General features: G+C 28.5%; 4 protein-coding genes across 4 annotated transcripts; all 4 read left to right on the forward strand.

The window, feature by feature from the left end:
* The first annotated feature begins 1,573 nt into the window (after nt 1-1,573).
* Nucleotides 1,574-5,220, forward strand: LOC136772768 (neprilysin-11-like). The gene is made up of 18 exons (XM_066725895.1): nt 1,574-1,590; nt 1,700-1,809; nt 1,898-2,059; nt 2,132-2,215; nt 2,274-2,470; nt 2,582-2,779; nt 2,861-2,974; nt 3,078-3,219; nt 3,294-3,411; nt 3,502-3,592; nt 3,671-3,844; nt 3,920-4,020; nt 4,088-4,146; nt 4,232-4,283; nt 4,388-4,455; nt 4,547-4,692; nt 4,782-4,946; nt 5,038-5,220. The coding sequence occupies exons 1-18, from the start codon at nt 1,574-1,576 to the stop codon at nt 5,218-5,220; spliced, it is 2,181 nt and encodes a 726-aa protein (XP_066581992.1).
* Nucleotides 5,221-7,180: 1,960 nt separating this feature from the next.
* Nucleotides 7,181-10,671, forward strand: LOC136772770 (neprilysin-11-like). Its single transcript, XM_066725896.1, has 17 exons — nt 7,181-7,194; nt 7,286-7,380; nt 7,459-7,620; nt 7,698-7,781; nt 7,856-8,070; nt 8,170-8,364; nt 8,420-8,506; nt 8,574-8,718; nt 8,796-8,913; nt 9,069-9,159; nt 9,227-9,400; nt 9,470-9,570; nt 9,646-9,704; nt 9,783-9,834; nt 9,985-10,052; nt 10,110-10,426; nt 10,495-10,671. Exons 1-17 carry the CDS (start codon nt 7,181-7,183, stop codon nt 10,669-10,671), a joined length of 2,154 nt encoding a protein of 717 aa, XP_066581993.1.
* Nucleotides 10,672-12,610: 1,939 nt separating this feature from the next.
* LOC136772376 (neprilysin-1-like) lies at nt 12,611-16,290 on the forward strand. Its single transcript, XM_066725314.1, has 18 exons — nt 12,611-12,709; nt 12,780-12,868; nt 12,931-13,092; nt 13,177-13,260; nt 13,336-13,547; nt 13,630-13,824; nt 13,898-13,993; nt 14,064-14,208; nt 14,305-14,422; nt 14,499-14,619; nt 14,691-14,864; nt 14,939-15,036; nt 15,105-15,160; nt 15,241-15,289; nt 15,344-15,414; nt 15,517-15,659; nt 15,752-15,919; nt 16,017-16,290. Exons 1-18 carry the CDS (start codon nt 12,678-12,680, stop codon nt 16,203-16,205), a joined length of 2,202 nt encoding a protein of 733 aa, XP_066581411.1. The 5' UTR covers nt 12,611-12,677; the 3' UTR covers nt 16,206-16,290.
* Nucleotides 16,291-16,968: 678 nt separating this feature from the next.
* LOC136772375 (endothelin-converting enzyme homolog) lies at nt 16,969-22,168 on the forward strand. The gene is made up of 18 exons (XM_066725313.1): nt 16,969-17,067; nt 17,262-17,335; nt 17,448-17,609; nt 17,679-17,762; nt 17,870-18,075; nt 18,165-18,365; nt 19,475-19,588; nt 19,655-19,796; nt 19,865-19,985; nt 20,103-20,196; nt 20,270-20,446; nt 20,520-20,626; nt 20,705-20,763; nt 20,848-20,899; nt 20,976-21,043; nt 21,140-21,279; nt 21,366-21,533; nt 21,918-22,168. The coding sequence occupies exons 1-18, from the start codon at nt 17,003-17,005 to the stop codon at nt 22,092-22,094; spliced, it is 2,211 nt and encodes a 736-aa protein (XP_066581410.1). The 5' UTR covers nt 16,969-17,002; the 3' UTR covers nt 22,095-22,168.
* Nucleotides 22,169-23,364: the final 1,196 nt, after the last annotated feature.

Below are 23,364 nucleotides of genomic sequence, written 5' to 3' on the forward strand. Positions count from 1 at the left end.
ATTATGAGCTTAAATAAAGGAAAGCCAAGAATTTTAGAGCTAATTTTACTAAAAATACACAGAGTCTAACAGAAAGCGAGATTTTTGCTTTTTGACTTCAGATATTAGTTTTTATGTCTATTTTTTGCTGCATTTAGATTACATTTATTTTTATAATTAATTTTAGAATTAATAATTAAGAAGACACTATAGAATAAACAATGCAGGTAAAAAGTGTAATTTAGATGGTGGATTATATCCCAAAAACGAATCTATACCTTCTGCGAATTATTAGAATGAGAGGAAGTATTGAAAATAATGCAGACCTTGCTTGAGTTTTTAATTGCCCTGCTGAATCACCCCTATGATCTCAACTAAAAAATATTCAATCTTTGGTGACTATAATTTTAGATTATTATTATAAAGTACTTTTAATATTTGATAAAGTGTATGGAATAATACACAGGATGTTTAACAAGTCCTGCAAAAATAAAATATTTTGGCATTTCTAAAATGCATTTATTTTAATTAGTCTCTCACTCTCCTCATTTTTTAGTTTATTTTTACACAGTTGATAAATTTTTTTTTATATGGAGATAGCCTGCATACAAATATAATGCTTTATCCTGTACCGTTTATTAATTATAACTATAATTAAGGTAGTCATGTTAAACAAAAAACACATTTAGGCGCAGTAGTAAAAATAGTGTTGATATTAACTAATCAATTAATAAGATAATTTAAAAATTTCTTTAGTACCAAGTTCTGTTTCCATGCCTTATCATGTAGACCGACTAAATTACACAATCTAGAGTATAATATTTGTTAAGAAAATAAATTCTACTTTACAATTGAATAATTACTATATTTTTCAATAATTTATTCAAATTCTTACGAATCTTATTTACCTTAATTCAGATAAGACCCGTCCCGTGTTAAGAATGATAAATTTTTATTATTTGATTTACTATTAATTTTTTAAATAAATAAATTATCATACAGATAAGATCATGCAAAAGTATAACATTCGAATAATTAATCAGGTGTACTCTGGGAATGTTTCTTTTGATTTTTTATGTGAGACCTATTATCGTAGAAGAATATTTTGTTATAGTCGATTAAGTCATAAAGTACTACGAAAAAAAATCTTCATAAAGTTGTCTCATGCATCTATATATAAATATTGATTATTCGTTCATGTACATTTCTATGTAATTCAATAAAAGAATCCTGTTTTAATCATATGGACATTTTATATTATATATATTCAAAATTTTTGACTTTTTATAACAAATTTGTATGAATATTAGAGTTGATGAAAGTCATTTGGATGAGGAGGTTAATTAAATATTATAATACTCTTTTCATCGTGTGTGCTTAATATTTGACTTTGAAACGAAGCTAGTGATGCTTCTTTTGTGTATAATTTAATAGATACATAGATAAGCTTAAAATTTAATCAATACCATATTGTATAAAATAGATAAAATTCTAGTTTCTTGTTGGGTATAGTTTAAAAAAGATTTTGTGAGAAGCCCACTTTGCTTCTTATTTATCACAAAGCTGATTTTTATACCAAAAAATCAGAATCAAAATGATTCGTTTATTCTTGTGAGTGTATATAATTAATTTAATATATCTTCGTATTAAATTAATAACGTGAAATTATATGTAAAAATAATTCATTCGATTTAGGTATTGTTTTATTTTAATTTGATAGACTCGTGGTAGCAGTTGCTGCAAATCCAACAATATTTTCTAATGATTATTACGTACAATACCCACCACCTAGCTACAAGGTATGCCGTACACAAAAATGTATAAATATTGGTAAATAGTTTTCTTATTTAATGATTTGCTGTAATATTTTAATCTCATCTGACTCCCTTTAACATATCTGTTAAAAATTTATTCGCAGCAAAAACGATAATAGAAGGAATGGATTTTTCCCAAGATCCTTGTGGCAATTTCTACAGTTATATGTGCGGAGAATTCAAGGCAAACAACCCTATCCCTCCTGAAAAGTTTTTCGTAGGCTGGAGCAGTGATTTAACCGAACTCGTTAATAAACGTATTGAAGGTGCGTATAATTAAATGGTAAAATTATAGCAATTCCGAAGGAAAACAAACAAATATCTTTATTTTTTTGTAGATATTTTAACGAATACGAATGAACCTACTGGTACTAAAGCTTTAGAAAAAGCTAGAGCTCTGTACAAAATGTGCATGGATACAGGTGAACAATAAAAAGTTAGTTATAGACTTAAAATAATACCACTTTTTTGTAATTCCAGGAACTCTTAATAAACAAGGGGTGTATCCAATTCTTGATAAATTATATAAAATCGGTTTTCCATTGTTATATCCTGCCACCGATCAAAAATTTGCAAATATAAAATCATGGCAGTCATACTATCTTAAAGCCTTTGATGTTATAGGACCAAAAGCTTTTTACACATTATCGGTTTCTCCAGACATAAAAATGTCAACCGTAAACAGAATATCGGTATACACAATGCCATTTTAATTTAATAAATGTGGTGTAATTTTAATTTTTATGTAAGAAGTAAAATTTATGTAAAATTTTTGGGGGAATTTTTAGCTTTCTGAACCTATTACTAGACTTCAACAAGATCATGCACCAGGCAAACCTATTTATGATGCTTCCTTCAATGCTTATAAATCATATGTATATGATATTCTCAAATATCTTAGCACAGCTTCATATATAGTTATTGATCATGTCACGCTTTTAAACGAAGTTGAAGCAATGATACAATTTGAATTAAAGTTGGCACGTGTAAGTTAACATTTAAAAGATTAAAAATGATTAGAAGTTGTAATGAAAAGTTCTTCTTCAATTTTATAATTTTTTATGTAGTTAAAAGCTTCTACCCTTGATGCACGCAATATAGACAAGACGTATAATTTAATGACAATTAAAGATTTCCAAAAGTTATATGATAACCATGGAGGAAATCATTCAGCTGCCAAGGTATTGTTTTTTTTTTAGATTTCAATAGTATTACGCATTATATAGCATGATGGTTATTCCTTTAAAATTTGGTAAAATGTTATAAACATACATTATTTTTTAGATCGATTGGTTAGAGTTGATGAATATTGAATTTAAAGACATCGCACTTAAAATTGATGAGTCCGAGAAGATAGATGTCAGTAATCCAGATTTTTTCAAAAAATTGTCAACGCTCTTAAAGGACACACCTCCGCGTACAATCGGTAAAACTGAAGTCAAGGATATTTGAAACTTGCAATTACAGTTTATATATCACAGCTCTTTATACTTGTTACAGTAAATTACATGGCTTGGACAATTACACGTGATTTAGTTAGTTATGGAGATTCGGGGTTAAACAAGATTTCATTTGATTACATTAGTAGAAAAACAGGTGCTACAAAACAAGAAAGCAGGTATTTTCTTTGAAAAAAATTTTAAAAACATTTAAATACTTTATAGCTAGCTGAGATGTGATATTGATAGGTAAAATTGACACATTTTAGAAATGTTATATGCTCGAGGCACGCAAATTTAAACGGTGCAATTTCTTATGAATACGTGAGGCGTTACTTTTCAGATGAAGCTAAGCATAAGGTATTATTGTGTGAGCTTGTAATAAGGTCGTAAATATTATTTTTATTGTAACTTAATGATATAGCACTCCTTTTTTAGTCGAAAAAGATAATCGATCATGTTGTGAGAATGACAGAAGAAAATATAAAAAATACAAATTGGATGGATGTTCTAACCAAAACTAGATCCATTGAAAAATTACACGCTATCAGGAAACTTATCGGCTATCCCGATTATTACTCGACAGATTTCATTGATACTTTTTACCAAGACGTAAATATTTAAACAAGAGATTGAGTTTTAATTTTCCGGTATATTAGTACATCAATTTATTATTTATCTATTTAGTATCAGCTTGGAAGTAATTATCTGGAAAGCATTATTAACCTTTCGAACTTTATGTCACAAAAATTAATGTTGACTCTTCGAAAACCTTACGATAAAACAAAGTAAGAAATTTTTTTATTAAATAATAAGAATATTGATTATTTAATGCATTATATTTGATGTTTTTAGATGGATAGTTGAGCCGACGATGGTTAATGCATTCTATTTGCCTGCGGCTAACAGTATATGTAATTATTGAACATAATATTTTAATTACCACTAACATTCTTGGTGAGAGTATTTATCTCTTTAACTAACAATTTCATGTTGTAGTTGTAACGGCTGCTATTTTGCAATCTCCGTTGTTCGATGCTGAGAGGCCGGAGTAAGTAAATTTGCTAGCACAGTCTTATGGAACCTAGGGATATTCATTGTTTAATCATATATTTTCGATAAAAAAGAAATAATAATTTCACTTTTGTTTCATAGTGTATTGAACTATGCTGCATCCGGTTTCTTAGCAGGTCATGAAATTTCTCATGCTTTTGACAATACCGGTAAAGATAAATAGCTATTTGAACAAATGCCATGGACCATGGAAATAAGTTTATGAAATTGAAATTAAAATAAAAATTATTATTATTACAGGTCGTAAGTTTGATAAAGATGGAAATGTTATGGATTGGTGGCCACAAAATATGATTAATCTGTATGATGATAAAGCTAATTGCTTTGTTGAACAATACAATAAATATTTAATTCCAGAATTGGTACCCGCTAATCACCTAGTTTTTGTTAGTAATTAAATAAAAATATTGTATATGAAATAAATTAATATATATATTATATACTGTAAACGTAAATATTTTCCGTTTGTTTACAGGTTAATGGAAACCTGACAGTGGGAGAAAACATTGCTGATACGACTGGTTTGCAGAGTGCATTTAATGCTTTCAAAGAATATCAAGTACAAACTGGAGAAAACATAAGATTAGCAGGCTTGGAGTATTTCACTTCCGAACAATTGTTCTTCATGCAATATGCCAGTGTGAGTTACTGTATCCAATTACGTATAACAATAGTGATCTACTAATTTTGGTATATAGGATGTTGGAAAATAAATATTGTATATTTTACAGTGGCAATGTGATAATACAAGGTCTTCCCTGTTACTTTCAATAATACGAGTGGATACACACTCGCCGACTTCCGTCAGAGTTAGAGGAAGTATCTCAAACAATGCAGACTTTGGAAGAGTCTTTAATTGTCCTCTTGGATCTCCTATGAATCCAATTGACAAATGCACAATCTTAAACTCGTAATTTTAGAGCTGTATATGTATTATAATAAGGAATGATTCCCATGTAATTTTAATAATTTATTTTTATTTAAATATATCATTGAATTATATTTGATTGATATATTTTACCTATATTTTAAAATAGATATCAGATTAGGCTTTGTAATATTATATAACACTACGACAAAGCAACCAAACTTTCGTTGAAGCATGCATTAATAATATTTTGCTTGTTTGTCCAATGAGATTGCTTTTCCTGTATCCAGGCACTTACGTGATATTTAGTTTTAAGATTATAGGTACGTACATGCACTTATAGGTATTTCTAAATTTTAATATCTCGTAAAAGTACTCGAATAAAAATGAACATTCATAAAGTGTTTTGGGGAGCTCTTGAGATAAGTTACAAGAATATAAAATAAGAAATAGATATATTTACATTCAAAAAATTCTGATGACCTTCATGTAAGCTTTGATAAATCAGCCAAGGTCAATTAAATACTTTGGTCAATTGTTCCTTTTCAAATTCTATAATACTTATCTAAAATATAGTTTTCTGTACCTTATTTACTTTTGTAGATATTAATTTTGAACTTTTAAAATGGAACAACCTGCATGGGTCTCTGAGCTGTTAATTACTAAGTTTGATAAGTTTAAATAAAGTAAATATTCGTAGGTGCAAAATTACATAAGTATCATTACTAAACTTGAAGAAGTAATTGTAAGGAAGTATGTGTAAAACATGCGAGGTTCGAGAGACACTACCCTTTCTAATCATGGAATTTAAAACCGATTGAATTACAATGAGTGATTAACTGAATCCGGATTCCTTAGGTTAATGGGCAACTATTGCTAGAAGAAATTATTACCGATACAACTGGCTTGCAAATAACATTGATGCTTACGAAGAGTTTCAGAAACACTCTAGCAAGAGAGTAGGATTAGAAGGATAGGAATATTACAGAGCGGAACAATTGTTCTTTATGCAATATGCTGGTGTGGATAATTTCATCCCATTTCATATTCCAGGAATGGTAATCATGCACTGAATAAAAAACATCTGTTTTTATAGATGTGATGTGAAAATGACCAGCCAACTACTTTACCACACTTACACGTTCTGGTCTAGACGCGCTGTACTCGTTCAGAGTTGAAAGAAGTATTTTAAATAATAAAAATTTTGCTAACGTTTTTTAATTATTTCATAGAATCTCAAAAAAATCTCTTTATAAAATATTTAATCTTCTAGATATAATTGACATAGGAGTAACTATAACATGGTGATAATTATTTCTTTAATTGTAAATATTTAATAAATATAATTAAAATTTATAAATAAATAAAAGTTCTAGAGATTATCATAATATAAAATAAATGCTTCATAATCAAGTAATTAGATATTATTGTGTGATTTCTGGTTCCTTTCGTTGAATCGTTCAAAGAAGAGAGAGGGTAATGGTCTTTACAGATTTTGGCAAAAATGAAAAATGCGGGAGCTACATGAAAAATAAACGAATAAACTTTGTTGTTTAATTATTATCAAAGCTTGGAGCATAAGGAAGTGATTTTTGTGCACCATTAAATTAGACTGGTGCAATATAAGTTTTAGGGTGCAAGATACGATAATTAATGGAAGTATATATAATTAGACCCGCATCCTGCGGGCAAAGACTTGCGACAAACGCATCGTTTCACGATTATGATAATTTAGTGCTACGATAAAAATTGGAAAAAGCCTAATTAAACGTTCGATAATATTTGAGTTTTTCGTGGAGTGTAACTGTTCTCCAACTGTTACCCTTCCATGCTCCTTGCAGTTAATTTACAATGCAAATTAATTTCTTGGTATATACATATACTATATATATGTTATAAACTTATAACGCATTACGGACTCCCGCTGTGGTCCGGAGTGGCTTCAGACCCAAAATTCATTCACGAGAGGCTAGAATAGAAAGACTAAAATGTATCACGCCGTCGGAATGACTACACTTACGTAAGTGCAATGAAATATCTCTACTATACTGGTGAAATAATAACGTTATCGATAAATGGATTAGTAAGCTGATTTTTTTTTCATCTTTCAGGTTTTTACTAATATTAACGTGCTTTCAAACAATATGGTCCTTTCCAGGATCAACAAATTATGAAGTCTGCAAAACCAATGAGTGCAAGAGAATAGGTGCTTTTCAGTTTGAATTATTTATTAAAAAATCATAAGCGTCTGTTTTCATACAATTTTATTTTCAATAAATTTTAGCGGAAACGTGGAAGAGTAGTATGGATTTATCAGTAAACCCTTGCGATGATTTTTATGAATATATGTGCGGTGGTTGGGTCAGAAACCATCCAATTCCAGAGTCTGAATTGGCAGTCAGTAATTTCCATAGTATGAGAAGTCAAATTGAATATGATATTAATGGTGAGTGAACACTTTCTTTTCGTATAGGATACATTCATTGTTACATTGGTTTATAATTATCAGTTATAATATTTTAGACATTTTAAACGCACCGATACATCCAGGTGACCTCGAGCCTCTTAAAAAGGCTAAGCAAATTTATAAAATGTGCATGGATACAGGTACTTGGAAGAATAAAATTAGCGTAACACTCTTGTATTTCTAATAAAATGAATGTTTGATATATATTCCATAGCGAAGCGCGATGAAGTGGGTTTAACTCCAATTATTAATATTTTGAATGATTATGGTGGTTGGCCCATGGTTATTCCATCATCAAAATGGAATGGAGATGTTACACCAGACTGGATAAAAATTAATAATGACATCTCTCATCGATTTGCCCTCCAAAGTCTTTATGTTGTATCCACAATTACTAATACTCTAACCAGGACAAATCGAATGGTCACAGTATGTTACTGTTATTTATATTAGTTATAATTTTCATTTATATTTTATATATTAGTTGGAAATTTAATTTTAATATTTTAATATCTGTTAATATTTTAGATTACTGGAGCAACTTTTTATCTAAGTGGACAAAGCTGGAATAAAACCACATCGGATAAAAGCATGGATGCTTATAGAGAACTTTTGATAAATGTTGCCCAGACTTTCTCAGATGAAACTAGAGCTTCAGTTTCAAAAGCCCAAATCATTAAGGATGCAGATGATATTATCGATTTTGAAAAAGCTTTGTGGAAAGTAAGTGATTTTTTTTGTATTTACGACTTTAATCAATTTGACAATAATTTTGCAGGCATTATACAATCAACCAAGTTACACTTTTCCAAGAATGCCAATTAAATTCTTTCAAAGCAGATTCGATAGGAAATATATCACCAAGGTAGGCTTTTTGTTGTAATCAAACATTCAACCAAAAATTATTATTTAATCCGATTAATAATGTTTAGCTTGATTGGTATGAGGCTATTAACAGTGCTTATGCAAAAACTGGGTTGCACGTTGACAAGACATGGGATCATATAGTGGTTCAAAAGGCAGAATATTTTGACAAATTAGCTGAAATATTAGCTAACACTCCTAAACGTACCATCGGTATGTTTAAATATAAGATTCCTAGAACAATTTATTATTAAACGCAGAGAATTAGAAGTTCATTAATTCTATTTCAGTTAATTATGTTTTCTGGAGTTTCGTTAGGAAAACTATGAGACATACCAATACAAGAATAGAGGACATATTATTTAAGTACAATCAAAAACTTTATTCTACTTCGAAACAGGAAGAAAAGTTAGTATTTTCATGTCTCATTTAATATATACACATACTGTATTTCGAAATCAATGTCAATAACAACGTTTATCTGCCAAAGTAATTTAATCTGCTAAGGTACCTGAATCTGTGTGTGTGTGTGTGTGATTAATAAATATTTGTTTTAATTACAGATGGAAGCGTTGCGCAGGAGAAACTAATTTGAAAGATGCAATATCATATGCATACATTAAAACATATTTCCCTCAAAATTACAAAGAACACGTAAGTCTATATTATATTATAAGTAGTGAAATAAGAATATTTAAAATAATGTTTATTTATTTGGAAGGCCAATCGATTTGTTAGTGAAATTGGTAAATCGGTTAGGCAACAAATTATGACGGCTGGATGGATGGAGGATTCCACAAAGGCGGCAGCTATAGACAAACTGGATAATATGGTAGCCAATATTGGATATCCAGATTGGTATAATGATTCTGCCATTGCCAAATATTATTCTAACGTAATGATTTTATTCTACTCATTCTCGCAAATATTTTTTGATAAACAATAATAAGTAAAAATATTTTAGTTAACTATTACAAACAATTACTTTGAGAATATTATGAATTACTATTCATTCGCATCCAATCGTAAGTTGTCAAAATTGAAGCTTTCAATTGATAAAAAAGAGTAAGTTAATTAATACTGAATGCTTATACTTCCAATTTGGAAGTACTTATTGAATATAACTTGTATCTTTTTTAGATGGGTTGAGCAACCTACAGTGGTAAACGCCTTTTACGATCCAAACACGAATATTATAAGTAAATATTACTTTATTTATAAAATATTATTTAATTTATCCTTTCTTAATGAATTTTTATTGATTTGTCGTTTTTCAGTTTTTACTGCTGGCATTCTTCAGGATCCTCTGTTCGATCCTAATAGACCCGAGTGAGTAAGCATTCAGATAGAAGTTACTATACGTATATTTGGCAGTACATTAATCAGTGTTATTGAATTATTCATTATCTTATTAATTATAAATTTATGTATATCTGTACACTATTTACGATTTTTAATTAAATTATTTTTATTCAACAGTGTGATAAATTACGCGACAGCAGGATCTTTCATCGGACACGAAGTCTCTCACGCCTATGACGTGATTGGTAAACTTTAATTAATTAAGAAAAAGTGAATGTTTAAAAATATTTATATTGTTCTAGGCCGTCTTTACGACAAGAATGGAAAATATTCTGAATGGTGGTCGTGGAACACGTTACTCTCCTATCAAAGAAGAGCGAAATGTTTTATTAATCAATACAATGGATATACTATACCAGAATTAGAAGTACACTTGAATAAAACTGTTTACGTGGATGGAGAACTATCCGTAGGTGAAAATATTGCAGATACTGCTGGTGTCTCTGCAGCTTACATTGCTTACAAGAATAGTTTGAAGAAGTCTGGAAAACCTGAGATTAGGCTACCTGGATTCGAGCAATTCACCAGTGATCAATTGTTCTTTATGAGTTTTGGAAATGTGTGTGTATATTACAATTATTAATATTATTTATATTAAAGGCATTAATGTATATTCACCATTTACAGCTATATTGTGAAAACGTTAAACCATCCTCAATGATGCTCTCCTTGTCTGACCCACATCCCAGAGGGCGACAAAGAGTACGTGGAAGTTTCTCGAATATGGTAGAATTTGCCAAAGCTTTCAATTGCCCACTAAATAGCTACATGAATCCTCAAAACAAATGTACTCTATGGAAATAAAAAAATATTTACGTGCATAGAAAAGTGATCATTTTATATATATATATACATATATATAAATAAATAAAAAATATTAAAAACAAGAACACATTTTTACGTAATATTCTTTATCTATATTGAATCAAAGAAGATTTTTTATGATTATTTATCGTGTTTCTCTTGCCGCACAAAATTGCTATCAATTAAATGTAATTAGTGTAAATTATTGTTTAATTAGTTATCGATACACCTGACAAAACAGCTGTTTATCATTAAAAGTTGTATCTGACCTAAATGAAATATCGTAACTTTATACCGTCGAAAATGGTTGTATAGTAATTTTAAGGTAACAATTTTATTAATACTACATACAGTTATTATATTTTACGTTCTTTCTTATGTAAAAGCTTTATACATATATAACAATTAGGCCATTTACCTGTAGCAGGACTTATCATGACGTCAGCGATTGTGCGTTTTTTAAGGTACAACATCCAGTTTTGATACATTTAAAGGGAGGAGGCTCGTATAAAAAGTTGAAAAAATCATTTTTTTTATAATTGGATAGTAGGTATATAGTTTAAGAATGTTACGTTTAAAATAATACATAAAAATTTGCATTACCTACAAAGCTGTAAAGACATATGTTATGTATTAATGCTTTCTGTGCGGTATAACTTTAAATGCGATTTTCTCAAAATGACTTTTTGAGAATTGGCGTTATACAAAGATCAAAAAATTCTCAAACGTTAGATGTTCTTTTTTTGTTTTAAAGATAATAAAATTCCCCGTAAAATGGACCTACTTGTTTCGTAAATGTTTACGAATTAATATTTTATATAACGATTTAAAAGTAGTAAAAAATGGTTGAAAGTTGCATATTTATCTCTAAAGTTTATATTTATTTTTACTTTCACTATTTTTGCATAAAAATAGCTTCATTCTGTGGGAAATTGTATTGGAATTGCAATGGTAAAATGTAAACATGAGATGTTTTTTCAAATGAAGTTATACGTCATGCCGATTGAGGTCTATGTGAACAGTACAACATTTTGGTTTCATAACTTTTGTTATTACGCCATTGTTATTAAACAAAAATGTGAAGCAACTTTTAGAAATAAACATAATAAAAAGAATTGTTTTTCGTTTGATTTATACTAAAATAGATAAGATTAAATAATACTTTTATACGCCTTGTTAAATTACGCGAAAAAGAAATCCTAAAATACAAATACAAAGAAGCATACATTGTAGAAAAAATACAGTCACTAGGTGCATAACTGACCTGTTAATTAAGATCAAGTGATGAAGCAAATATAAAAAAAAAACTTATATGATAAGAGAGGTGAGTAGAAACATAGAAGAGGTGCGGTCAAATTTCTATTCCGTATTATTATGTTAACTACAAGCTATAATAGCACAATACTCTCGAAGGACAAGATAAACAATCTGAGCTTATTTTAAAATATCTATTAAATTTTTTTTTTTTACATTTTAAAGCTTTCCATTTAACAATTTAGTTTGACACGTATTAGCCCTATCATTATGTGAAATTATATATAGACACGTGTACATCGTGTATTAGTCATAATATTTATTTGTTAGTAAGTATATTTCAAAATGTGTTTCATAAATATTTATCGCTTGTTTAATGATAAATAATTTCTGTTTAAGATATTTAGATGAACTTTGGATGTAGCGAATTAATTATTCTCCAGGATTTAATTTTTACACGACTATCTTCTTCCTCTTTTGAAACCAAAAATAATTTATTGAATAATATTTTTTTATCATCACTCATTATGAATTGTAAAGTGTTATATTAAAAAGGAAATCAATGATTTTCCTAACACAGCATGGTTATCTTCAAATGTGTTATAAATTTTTATCTCTCTGTTCCCCTTCTACTCAGGCTTCTTCTATTCCTATATAATCCCTCATATAAGATTTTATAATCGATGTAGACGGTTATTACCAATTTTGTTTTTGGCTTTTGGTAAACAATTTAAGGACATTAGTACTACATTATGACACTCCAATTTATATTATATTTATATTTGTAAGTAGTGTTTCATATTCAACATTTGATATTTACGAAGCTTGTAAATAATTTAATGTTATTTTTTCAGAAAATATATAATTTCCTTGGGTTTATTTGCCACAGTTTTAGCCAAAAAAGATTATTCGGTTTGCCAAACCAAGCCCTGTACTGAATTAGGTAAAATCTACAAAACTATTTATTTGAGTCAGTTAAAAAATATTATTAATTGCTATTTACAGCTAAGCAGCTAAAGAAAGAGTTGAATGATTCCTTTGCACCTTGCGATGATTTGTACAAATTTACTTGCAATAATTGGATTAAAAATCATCCTATTCCACACGACGAAATGGAAGTCTCTAAATTTCATATAGGCCATGGCAGTATATTAAACAAAATTGAAGGTAACGTGCAATGTGCAATGCAGCTTCGAGAATTAATAATAATTGTTGCGTTTGTTCTACATTTTTTAATATTTGTTCTTGTAGAACTATTGGGAAATGCCAATAGTCCTGATGATACTAAAGCTTTTCAAATGGCTAAAGACATTTATAAGAAGTGCATCAATATAGGTAAATTAATAAAATCAAGATATTCGTATTATATTTATCAGCACATAGACGTTTAACTCTTCAGTTATTTCACAGAAAGTCTTGATAAAGCAGGCATAACGCCTATTTTAAGGATTCTTGATGAATATGACGATTGGCCTATTTTAAAACCGACATCAGAACAGATAAATAAGACTTGGCAGGAGTATGATAATCAAATGTATAAAAAATATTTAATCGATAGTTTTTACAATTTACAGACATCAGAATACAAAGATGAAAATAACGTTAAAAAATATACAGCTGAGGTATGTTTTAAATTGTTTGATGTAAAGTCCTCAAATATGTTTTAGAAATAAAGAATAATGCATATATAGAATATTATTTTAGCTATCTCCACCAAAATTTTTTTTTAATACAATATTGGCAGAACTTGGTACAAACTTGGAGCCAATGCGAGCTTATAAAGATTATATGAAAAAGATTATCACAAGGATTGCTAGAGCTAAAAATTCAAGAGTTTCGGAAAAAGAGATAAAGAGCGACGTTAATGAGATTGTTAAATTGGAAAAAAAATTAGCTAAAGTTTATATCTTTAAAATATTGTATAGTATATAACAGGTGATTATGAGTCCTTTCATTGTTTATTTTTTTATAGATTCTTCGAAATGTTGTCACTGTAGCGAGTGATACGACAATGGGAGAATTTCAGAGCATGTTTGATAAAACTAATGGTGGAGACCAGTATACAAGCGTAATTTGTTTGCTTATTAAAAGCTAATCTTTCAAAGCAATATGATAATAATAAATCATTCACTTTTCAGATAAATTGGTTCAGTATATTTAAAGAAATGTTTGCACAGGTTAATGTTAGTGTCACTGATACTACATCAATTATCGTATACGATAGAAATACTTATTTTCTGAACCTCCCAAAAATTTTGAGAGCAACAGATTCTCGTACTATTAGTAAGAGCTTATTTTATTTAGTAGAGATTAAACTAATTTTATAAGAATTAAATTATTTTAATTTACATGATTCGTAAACATTTCTTTTTACTTCAGAAAATTACATTATATGGAGATTTTTGGAGGAAAATATAAAAGAAACGGATAGCATTATGAGAAATTATATTCTTGAATTAAATAATAAAGCATTTGGGGTAAACGAAGCTAAGACCAGGTTTTTATTTCACTTAGTTTTCGTAACGCTTAAAAAAGAAAGCTCCATAATCAATAATTGTTATTCTTTTCTCTAGAGAAAAGGCATGTATCGAAAGTCATGGCGAAGTGCTATACAATTCTCACCATGAAAACTTGTACTACGCCATAGGTTATGGGTATGCTAAAAAATATTTTCCAAAGGATGCCAAAGTTAAAGTAACTATGTTGTGTTTTGATAGCAAGTTTATAACCGACGGATTTTTTAACATTATTCACGTAATTTTTAGGCTGAGAAATATGTAAGAAACATTATAGATGCAGCAAAGAGTCATATAAAAAAGAGCAATTGGTTGAGTGAAAATTCAAAAAAAAATCAAATTGAGAAAATTGACACAATGAAAATATATATTGGTTATCCTAACTGGTTCACTGATGAAGCTATTGATGAATATTACGCAGATGTGAATACATTAAGAATTTAATCATTTTCATTTTGCTAGAATAGGTTAGAATTTTTATTTCTTTGTATTTTCAGTATAGGCCTGAGTCCGGATATTTCGAAAGCATACTAAGCTTAAAGAAATTCTTAGCCCTGAAGAATTTAAAAAAAATAGGGCAACACCGTGATGAGCCGTAAGTATATTTAAACAGTTTAATTAGACGTAGAATGTAATATTAAAATAGTTTTTTACATTCTACAGTACATTCAATCCATTAACAGTAAATGCTGCATACAATGGCGAAACAAATGAAATTGGTAATGTTTTTCAATATATATAAATGTTTATAAAAAAAAAACATGAGATTCTAACTATATCGCAATAATTTTTTTTTCAGTTTTCACAATGGCTCTTATGGAACTGTTATTCAACGCTGAACTACCTCCGTAAATATTATCATAATTATTTTTAAGAGCAAAATAATAAATTTTTTTTTGCAGTGTTTTCAATTATGCAACATTGGGTATATCATTTGCACATATAATATTCACTGCTTTTAATACGGAGGAGGGTGAGTTCAATAAAAAATAATAGACCTTTCTATTAATATGGACTTCACACGATGAATGATATTCTTATTTTATGATGTTATAATGTATAGTTTAATATTTAGATTTCAGTCATAAAATAAATTCTAATGAGTTGCCTGTCCCAGAGACCGATCTACAGAAATTTAGACAAAATCAAAACTGTTTTATTGATCTTTTCGATAAACAAATAATCGAGGAAGCTGAACCGTTAAATAAAAATATGCATGTAAGTCTGAATCAATATAGCAAGCTTTAATCTTGCATTGTTTGCAACTGATTGTCAGAGGATTTGAACTAATACTGGTTTGATAATATCAGGTTAATGGTAATCTTACTGTAATGGTAAATTTGGCTGAAGCCGTTGGTTTATCAGTAAGTTTCATTGCTTATAAGCAACATATTGAACGCAATGAAGGTAAAGAAACCCGTTTACCCGATTTAGAAACATACGATGGCGATCGGTTGTTTTTCATAATATATGGAAATGTAAGCTTCTGTGTTCAACGTTGGACATAAATTAAAAAATGAATTGGAAATGGTTTGTAGATATAACAGATACATATATATTTGTTATTTTTTGCAGCAATTTTGTGAAAACTTGAGGCCTTCGATGATTGAGACCATAGTAGTGCATGATGTTCATGTTAATTTGCATTTAAGGATACAGGTAACAGCGGCGAATTCTAAAGAATTTGGAGATACGTTCCAGTGTCCCATAGGAAGCCCAATGAATCCTAAACATAAATGCAGTCTTTATAATACAATAGATTAAAAAATTAGCAAAATATGTCCTTCACCGCATGTATAATAAATAAAAAAAAATAAATAAATGAGAATAGTAGTTTTTGCTACGAAAATGTTGTACATATAATCTCTCCATATTGTATGAAATATTTCTTTGGTTCAAATGAATTTTTATTTAAATATTTTTAATTAAATGTGTTATTTGTTTTGCTAAATAACATATTCGATTGAATAAAAATAATTTCAATTAAATCAATTTTAATTTCGATTTAATTATATTTCATTTATATCAAATAAACATTTCACTGGTATTGCTTAAAAAAAGATTTATTTGAATCAAATAATTTTTTGATAAATGTTTTGAAAATGGTCCTCTTTTGGTAAGAGGGTGTTTGTAGGGCCATTTGAAAGGTCATGGCATAAGAACATAGGTTCTTTCTTAAAGACACATGACCACCAAAGTTATCTTAACCGTTTTCATGACTGAGTATAATATTTCGAATGACAGAAATATCCACCTAATGGATTTTCGAAACATTTACCGATTTGTTTTCTCAGTGTATTAGTTATCATAAATATTATAGCATATTGAAACTTAAATACCAAATCTTAAATATTCTTTTGCTTTTACAAAATTTTTTAAATTATTAAACTCTTTAAAATGTGGCGATATATGATTATGTGCAAATTTAAGGATTCTATATCAGCAAAAGACTTTTCATAGTTGCATATTAAAAATTATCAATAATAGTTTCCCCGATATAAGTTTCAGAAACATAGAAATTGCGAGAAAGTATTATATTCACGTATATATGTCAGTGTAGTATGAATATAATGGAGCGATCAAATATGAAAATTTTTAATCTTGGATGGTTTATTAATCTATTTGTGTAAGATAAATATATTGTCTTCATTTTTTAATAATTCGTTTCTATAGATATTATGAAAGACTCAGCATATGCAATAATAGACTTTAACAAAGTATCAGAATGTAAATACTTAGTTTCCTTATATGCTCTTGAAGAAATTTTTTACGTGTTATGATGTTCATTATTAGAGAAATAATCTTTGGAATTGTTTTTAGCATAGTTTTATTTATATTCACTAATGGTGCTGCACAGTATACCGTTTGTCGTACTGAACCGTGTATTCAACTCGGTAAGTATTTAGACTACTATTCAATATTATTTGGGTTTTTTTGCAATGATTGCTCAAATAGAATTTTCATCTTTTACTCAATTCATTGAATTTGTTAAATTATATATTCTAGCAAAAGAATTTAAAACCATCATTGACCGTTCGGTAGATCCATGTACGAGTTTGTATGATTACACATGTGGCAATTTCCATCTTCTAAATCCTTTAAAAAATTTCCAATTAAAATCTGCAACAATTCTGAATATGCATCAAAATATTTCTAATAATATAATAAGTATGCTAAATCTGTTTACAAATAGAATAGACTTCCATTTCGCTCTCTGATACGTAATAAATTTTACAGAACTTCTGGAAGAGCCCGATTCACCTACAGATACCAAAACTTTCAAGTATGCAAAAAAAATTTATCGGCAGTGCATGGATACCGGTAATTATCATTATGATTGTTGTACAATGTAGTATAACTTTTTAAATTAGTTTCATCTTCTCGGTATTTACAAAAGATCACAAGTTATTATTTTATTATAAATATAGCTACCTTGGACAGAATAGGAATAAAACCTATTTTGAACTGGATTAATAAATATGGTGGTTGGCCAATAATTGAACAATCATCGAATGCTAATGAAAATGTTACCCATATATGGGAAACGCTTTTTGTGGAGATACATCGATCTGTGAAACAAATTCCTTTTTTTTCTGTTATTAGAATATTTGAACAGAACCAATTGGAGCTACGAGTGATTATATCTAATTATAATATAATATTTAACTTTAGATTTTAAGTGATTCAACAATATCATAATATTCAATACAATTTTCATTATAGCTGGATTATTCCAAAGGATTTCTTTCGGAATATATATTAAATGTAAAAAATACGGATAATAAAAGGAAACTACGTCATTATGAAGATTATATGTTGAAAGTGGTACAATATTTTGCACAGTCTTCTGGAAAAAAAATATCCCTGTTTGTGCTAAAGCAAGATGTGAAAAACATTTTAAACCTTGCTTCTAAAATAGCAAAAGTAATTTTTCTCATCATATTAACCCATTAACGTCCAAAATGTCAAAATTTCTTGCACGTTTTCAAAGTGATTTTTTCCTATGTAATTGGCGTTGAAAAAATTCTTGAACCACATATTCTGATGTAAAATTGCATGCTCTTTCAGAATCCGTTGCCAGAATCATGATAAAACTCACAGGAAAAGAGATATGCTCGATTGAAACATAAAAAACACCTAAATTTTCGAAAAAAAAAATTTTTTTAGGATTTTTTTTCGAAGTGTTACGGTGAAGATATCACCTTGCGACCGTGATCAAAGGTGATCATGGGAGTTGAAGTTTAACAGGGAATTTTTTTGTTGACCTTGAACCATCGCTTCTTTACAAAATGGCGGAAAAAACGAATTTTTTTTTTCAATCTTCATCAACGTTTTTCTCGAAATCTATGGTCTTTAGAAAAAAATTCATAAAAACAAAAATGCCTTAGAATCGCTCTAGGAACATTCTCAAATTTTTTCAGAATTTTTTGAGACAATTTTTGAAAATTCCATTTCACAAGTTTCCCGGAAAATCAAAAATTGTCTCAAAAAATTCTGAAAAAATTTGAAAATGTTCTTCGAGCGATTCTAAGGCATTTTTGTTTTTATGAATTTTTTTCTAAAGACCATAGATTTCGAGAAAAAAGTTGATGAAGATTGAAAAAAAAAATTCGTTTTTTCCGCCATTTTGTAAAGAAGCGATGGTTCAAGGTCAACAAAAAAATTCCCTGTTAAACTTCAACTCCCATGATCACCTTTGATCACGGTCGCAAGGTGATATCTTTACCGTAACACTTCGAAATAAAATCCTAAAAATTTTTTTTTTCGAAAATTTAGGTGTTTTTTATGTTTCAATCGAGCATATCTCTTTTCCTGTGAGTTTTATCATGATTCTGGCAACGGATTCTGAAAGAGCATGCAATTTTACATCAGAATATGTGGTTCAAGAATTTTTTCAACGCCAATTACATAGGAAAAAATCACTTTGAAAACGTGCAAGAAATTTTGACATTTTGGACGTTAATGGGTTAAAAAAGAAGTGATATTAATTTACTATATTATCATAAAAATATGAAATCCTTAAAATTGTTTAGGCGATTCCATTAAAAGAGGACTCTTCATTAAGGTGGAAATCAATTCGTGCGACGTCGATAGATAATTTTCAAACTGAATTTAATCAAATTCCACTGAGTAATAGCTTTCTTAAGGTACTTATTACACTGATTTAAACACTAAAATGAAATTTATACTTTATTAATAATTAATAATTATAGGTTAATTGGCTACATTTAATTAAAAAGATATATGAAAATACATCATTTAATATTATTCAAAGGGTTCCAATGAAAATCTACACGCTTAAATATGTTAAAGAGATCTTTTCTATAATGGACAAACAAACATCAAAAACAATTAGTAAGAGGATATCAATAAAATCAAAAAAAATATATCATAGGAATAACAAAATTGTTTGAATTTTTTAGTTAACTACTTAATTTGGACATTTATTTCCCAAATCGTTCCATACACAGACACAAAATTGTATAATATTCGTAATGATTATAAAAATTTATTTTACGGTTTAACGAATGGATTTCAGGATAGGTATTTACATAAAAATCTTCCCTCTTTTTAACGAACACATAGTGAGATGGTGAGAGACTTTTAATAAGATGAAATAATACTTTCTACTAATATCAGAATTTTTACTTTAATTCTTAGGCGATTATTTTGTTTAGAAATACAAGAAAGATTTGCAGATGCTGTGACATACGCTTATTTACAGAAATATTTTAATGAGAAAGCAAAAAATTATGTATGTTAATATTATTAAAACTATACAATGCAATCACTATAGTATTATGTGCTAACCATTTTAAATTATTAAGGTTGAGGAAATGGTAAATAATATCAAGGATTCCCTTAAAACTCATATAAAGAAAAATACTTGGATGGATAGAGAAACAAAGATAAGAACAATATTAAAGCTGGATGAAATCAAAACAGTGATCGGATATCCACCTTATCTTAAATCTAAAATAAATATAGATATTAATTACAATATAGTAAGCTTATTCATGAGTTAATAGTAATAACTCTTTCAGTAGTTTAAAGATATCTTTATTGTACTTATTACAGAATAGTAGATTAGGTGAAAGATTTTTTGATAATATTATACTCTCAACAAAACAAAATTTGAATTTACAAGTATCAAACTTTTTCAATGAAAAAGTTTATTCTAAAAAGTAAGTGGAATAGAAAACCAATACTTTTACACAGCACGTAACAATATTTAGTTATTTGAATCTATATTTTTTGTGCAGAGGATTGATATCTCTATTGGAGACAAATGCATTTTATTACAGCAGTTTGAACGCCATAGGTGCGTCCAATTATTCAAACTCAGATGTTAGAAATACCGAGTAGAGACTATATTTGAGAGTTAATTATATTTATCATTTTGCAGTAATTGCAGCAGGTTTAATGAAGTATCCGTTGTGTCATCAAGATCTTCCTGAGTAAATATTTTCATTCACATATTCACATTTAAATATAAATATTCTGTTCGTAATTTATTTTAATTCTTAAATGCAGTTCACTGAATTATGGTTCAATTGGAGCGATTATTGGACATGAGTTAGCTCATGCTATTTATGATAAAGGTAGAGATAAAAATACTTTTATCTTAGTATATTTTTTGGCCAAGCTTCTAAACAATATAGAGTTCATTGATTATATAGTTAGTAATATTTTTTTAGATCAGTTATTTGATTTTAATGGAACCATGATTCAGGACTGGAGTAATGATACCATTAACAACTTTCATCGACGAACTTCTTGTATCTTAGAGCAATTTTCTAAGCATTTTTTTATTAGGAACTCAAATGTCAATGTTACGGCAAGTATAATCACTTTTATTTTCTCTTTTATTACAATTATATATTCATTTAGGATTTAACTCACGATAAGAATTGACGCTTTTAGTTAAATGGCAATTTAACGCTTGAAGAGAATTTTGCGGATCTTACTGGAGTGATAGCGGCATACAATGCATTTCAAAACAAGAAAAGAAACCAATCCATGCCTGATATTAGATTACCTGGTCTTGAGCATTTATCCGATAATCAACTTTTCTTTACTAGTTTTGCATCTGTAAGTAGTGATATAAGTTTGAGTAGACTATTCTATTAGTTGTAGTAAGTAATTTTTTGTCGCCACCCTAATAAGCAGGACTGCTTTCGTTCAAATTCGATATTTTTCTTTATATGGAAACTATATGTTAAACTGCTATTAACCATACATAACTTTTCTTACTTTTTTTTTTAAATTACAATTGATTTTCGTAATATTGTACTAGGTTATAATTATTTAAGAAGACTTCTTTAAGTTTGATAACTCTTATACAATTCCTTCATTGTGTCGATATTATTGTTATGTAATATTATAAAATAATACATAAAGTCTCACCACTGGTCATGACTCAGAATTGGATTGGAGAGCTTAATTTAATAAACAAAAAGATTTTTTATTTTACAGGTATGGTGCTCAATAATAAAAAGAGATCATCTTTTATACATTTTACATATGGATACACATTCTCCTGATAGTGTAAGGGTAGATGTTACGTTATCAAATTTTCCTTCTTACGCACAAGTGTTTAACTGCAAGGAAACTTCAAAAATGAAGCCTGTTGAAACATGTCAGCTATGGTAAACAAAATAAGTAGATTTCAAATGATCAATTGTTTCCAAATTTTTATGATTGAATAAAGTAATAATGAAATATAATTGTATGATTTAATTAAATGTGGGCAATAATTATTATTATCAACTGACTGTACTGGAGATGAAGCTATAACCATTATTTCTATTCTGATTTTATCTTAAAATTTCCTCAACACACCCTAAAGCGTGCAGTACGAAAACGTTTATCTCCATGACTAATCGAAGTATTAAGATTAAATTTTGCATAAGCACCGTCTGAATTCAAAAGTAATAGGTTTGGAACAGGTCCTATGCAAAAATGTGATATGCTTTATATAGACAGATATATAAGCGTTTATTTGTGATTCTATGCTCTGAGGCATTTTGAACGATGGGTCCATCGTTATATTGATTACTTACATTGCAAAGGCAGCTTATAGATTCGAGCTACGAATATTCATAAATATTTATATCAATTGTTTAAGAATAAATGAATATCATAATGTGAGCTTCCTAATACAGAGCATTCGAGACCCCCGTCCATCTCTTTTTTAGAAAAAACTGGTAATTAAAAAAAAATATTTTAGATAAAAACTGTTTACTTCTGAAGGAAATAAAATTGTATCATTGGATAAATTTTGCATGATATCATTAAGGTCAGGGTATGGATAACTTCAGATTTTTTAATTGAATTTTCCACTTTTTATTTTATATTTTTATAGTCTATGCTGGAGTTCTTTTTAGTTTTTAATTTTTTCATTTCATCCAGTAATTCATCAGAAATTTAAAATAAAAATTGTACCTATTTGTAGGTTTAGCAGAAATAGTGTGTGTGTGGCCACTATGCATGCACATGCATAGTCATTCAGCTACGTACCATTTAAATTGAAATATTTCGCGAATGACTAGTTGAAATGAAGAAAACGAAGTAATGATTTTGGAAAGCTCTTTAAATAAGCTTTAGGAATATATTACAATAATATAGAGGGTACTAATTTCAGAAATGGAAGATGTCCTTGGTCTAATCTCAATAATGTAATCTAATGTCAAAAAAATGACGCCGTCTTATATTTCTTTCAAAACTTTACAATTTTGATCTAAAAGTTTTCCTCCAAAATGCATAGTATTTAAAATAGGAGGACCTTATAGGAAACAATACGGTAATATTTTTTTTCGTTCAGGATGTGTAACGCGTCATATATAATTTAATTTAACTGTGTTATTCGTTTGAGAAGATATATGAATTTTATAAATAGAACTTTTTACAAACTTAAGGTATT

This window comes from Prorops nasuta, unplaced genomic scaffold (genome assembly GCF_024137725.1).
Source record: "Prorops nasuta isolate Cenicafe-Biocafe unplaced genomic scaffold, Cenicafe_Pnas_1.2 PNAS00004, whole genome shotgun sequence".
Classification (NCBI taxonomy): domain Eukaryota; kingdom Metazoa; phylum Arthropoda; class Insecta; order Hymenoptera; family Bethylidae; genus Prorops; species Prorops nasuta.

What these genes read in the sequence shown, in the direction of transcription:
- LOC136772375 (XM_066725313.1), top strand. Translation starts at nt 17,003, where the DNA reads ATGAATATAATGGAGCGATCAAATATGAAAATTTTTAATCTTGGATGG. An exon ending in AGAACCAATTGGAGCTACGA is followed by an intron (nt 18,076 to 18,164) that starts GTGATTATATCT and finishes TTTTCATTATAG; the next exon opens with CTGGATTATTCCAAAGGATT. An exon ending in TCATGCTATTTATGATAAAG is followed by an intron (nt 21,044 to 21,139) that starts GTAGAGATAAAA and finishes ATATTTTTTTAG; the next exon opens with ATCAGTTATTTGATTTTAAT.
- LOC136772768 (XM_066725895.1), top strand. An exon ending in ACAAAAATGTATAAATATTG is followed by an intron (nt 1,810 to 1,897) that starts GTAAATAGTTTT and finishes ATTTATTCGCAG; the next exon opens with CAAAAACGATAATAGAAGGA. An exon ending in TTGATACTTTTTACCAAGAC is followed by an intron (nt 3,845 to 3,919) that starts GTAAATATTTAA and finishes TTATCTATTTAG; the next exon opens with TATCAGCTTGGAAGTAATTA.
- LOC136772770 (XM_066725896.1), top strand. An exon ending in CTCAAAATTACAAAGAACAC is followed by an intron (nt 9,160 to 9,226) that starts GTAAGTCTATAT and finishes TTTATTTGGAAG; the next exon opens with GCCAATCGATTTGTTAGTGA. An exon ending in TCTTTATGAGTTTTGGAAAT is followed by an intron (nt 10,427 to 10,494) that starts GTGTGTGTATAT and finishes CACCATTTACAG; the next exon opens with CTATATTGTGAAAACGTTAA.
- LOC136772376 (XM_066725314.1), top strand. Translation starts at nt 12,678, where the DNA reads ATGACACTCCAATTTATATTATATTTATATTT. An exon ending in TATATTAAACAAAATTGAAG is followed by an intron (nt 13,093 to 13,176) that starts GTAACGTGCAAT and finishes TTGTTCTTGTAG; the next exon opens with AACTATTGGGAAATGCCAAT. An exon ending in TTTTCATAATATATGGAAAT is followed by an intron (nt 15,920 to 16,016) that starts GTAAGCTTCTGT and finishes TATTTTTTGCAG; the next exon opens with CAATTTTGTGAAAACTTGAG.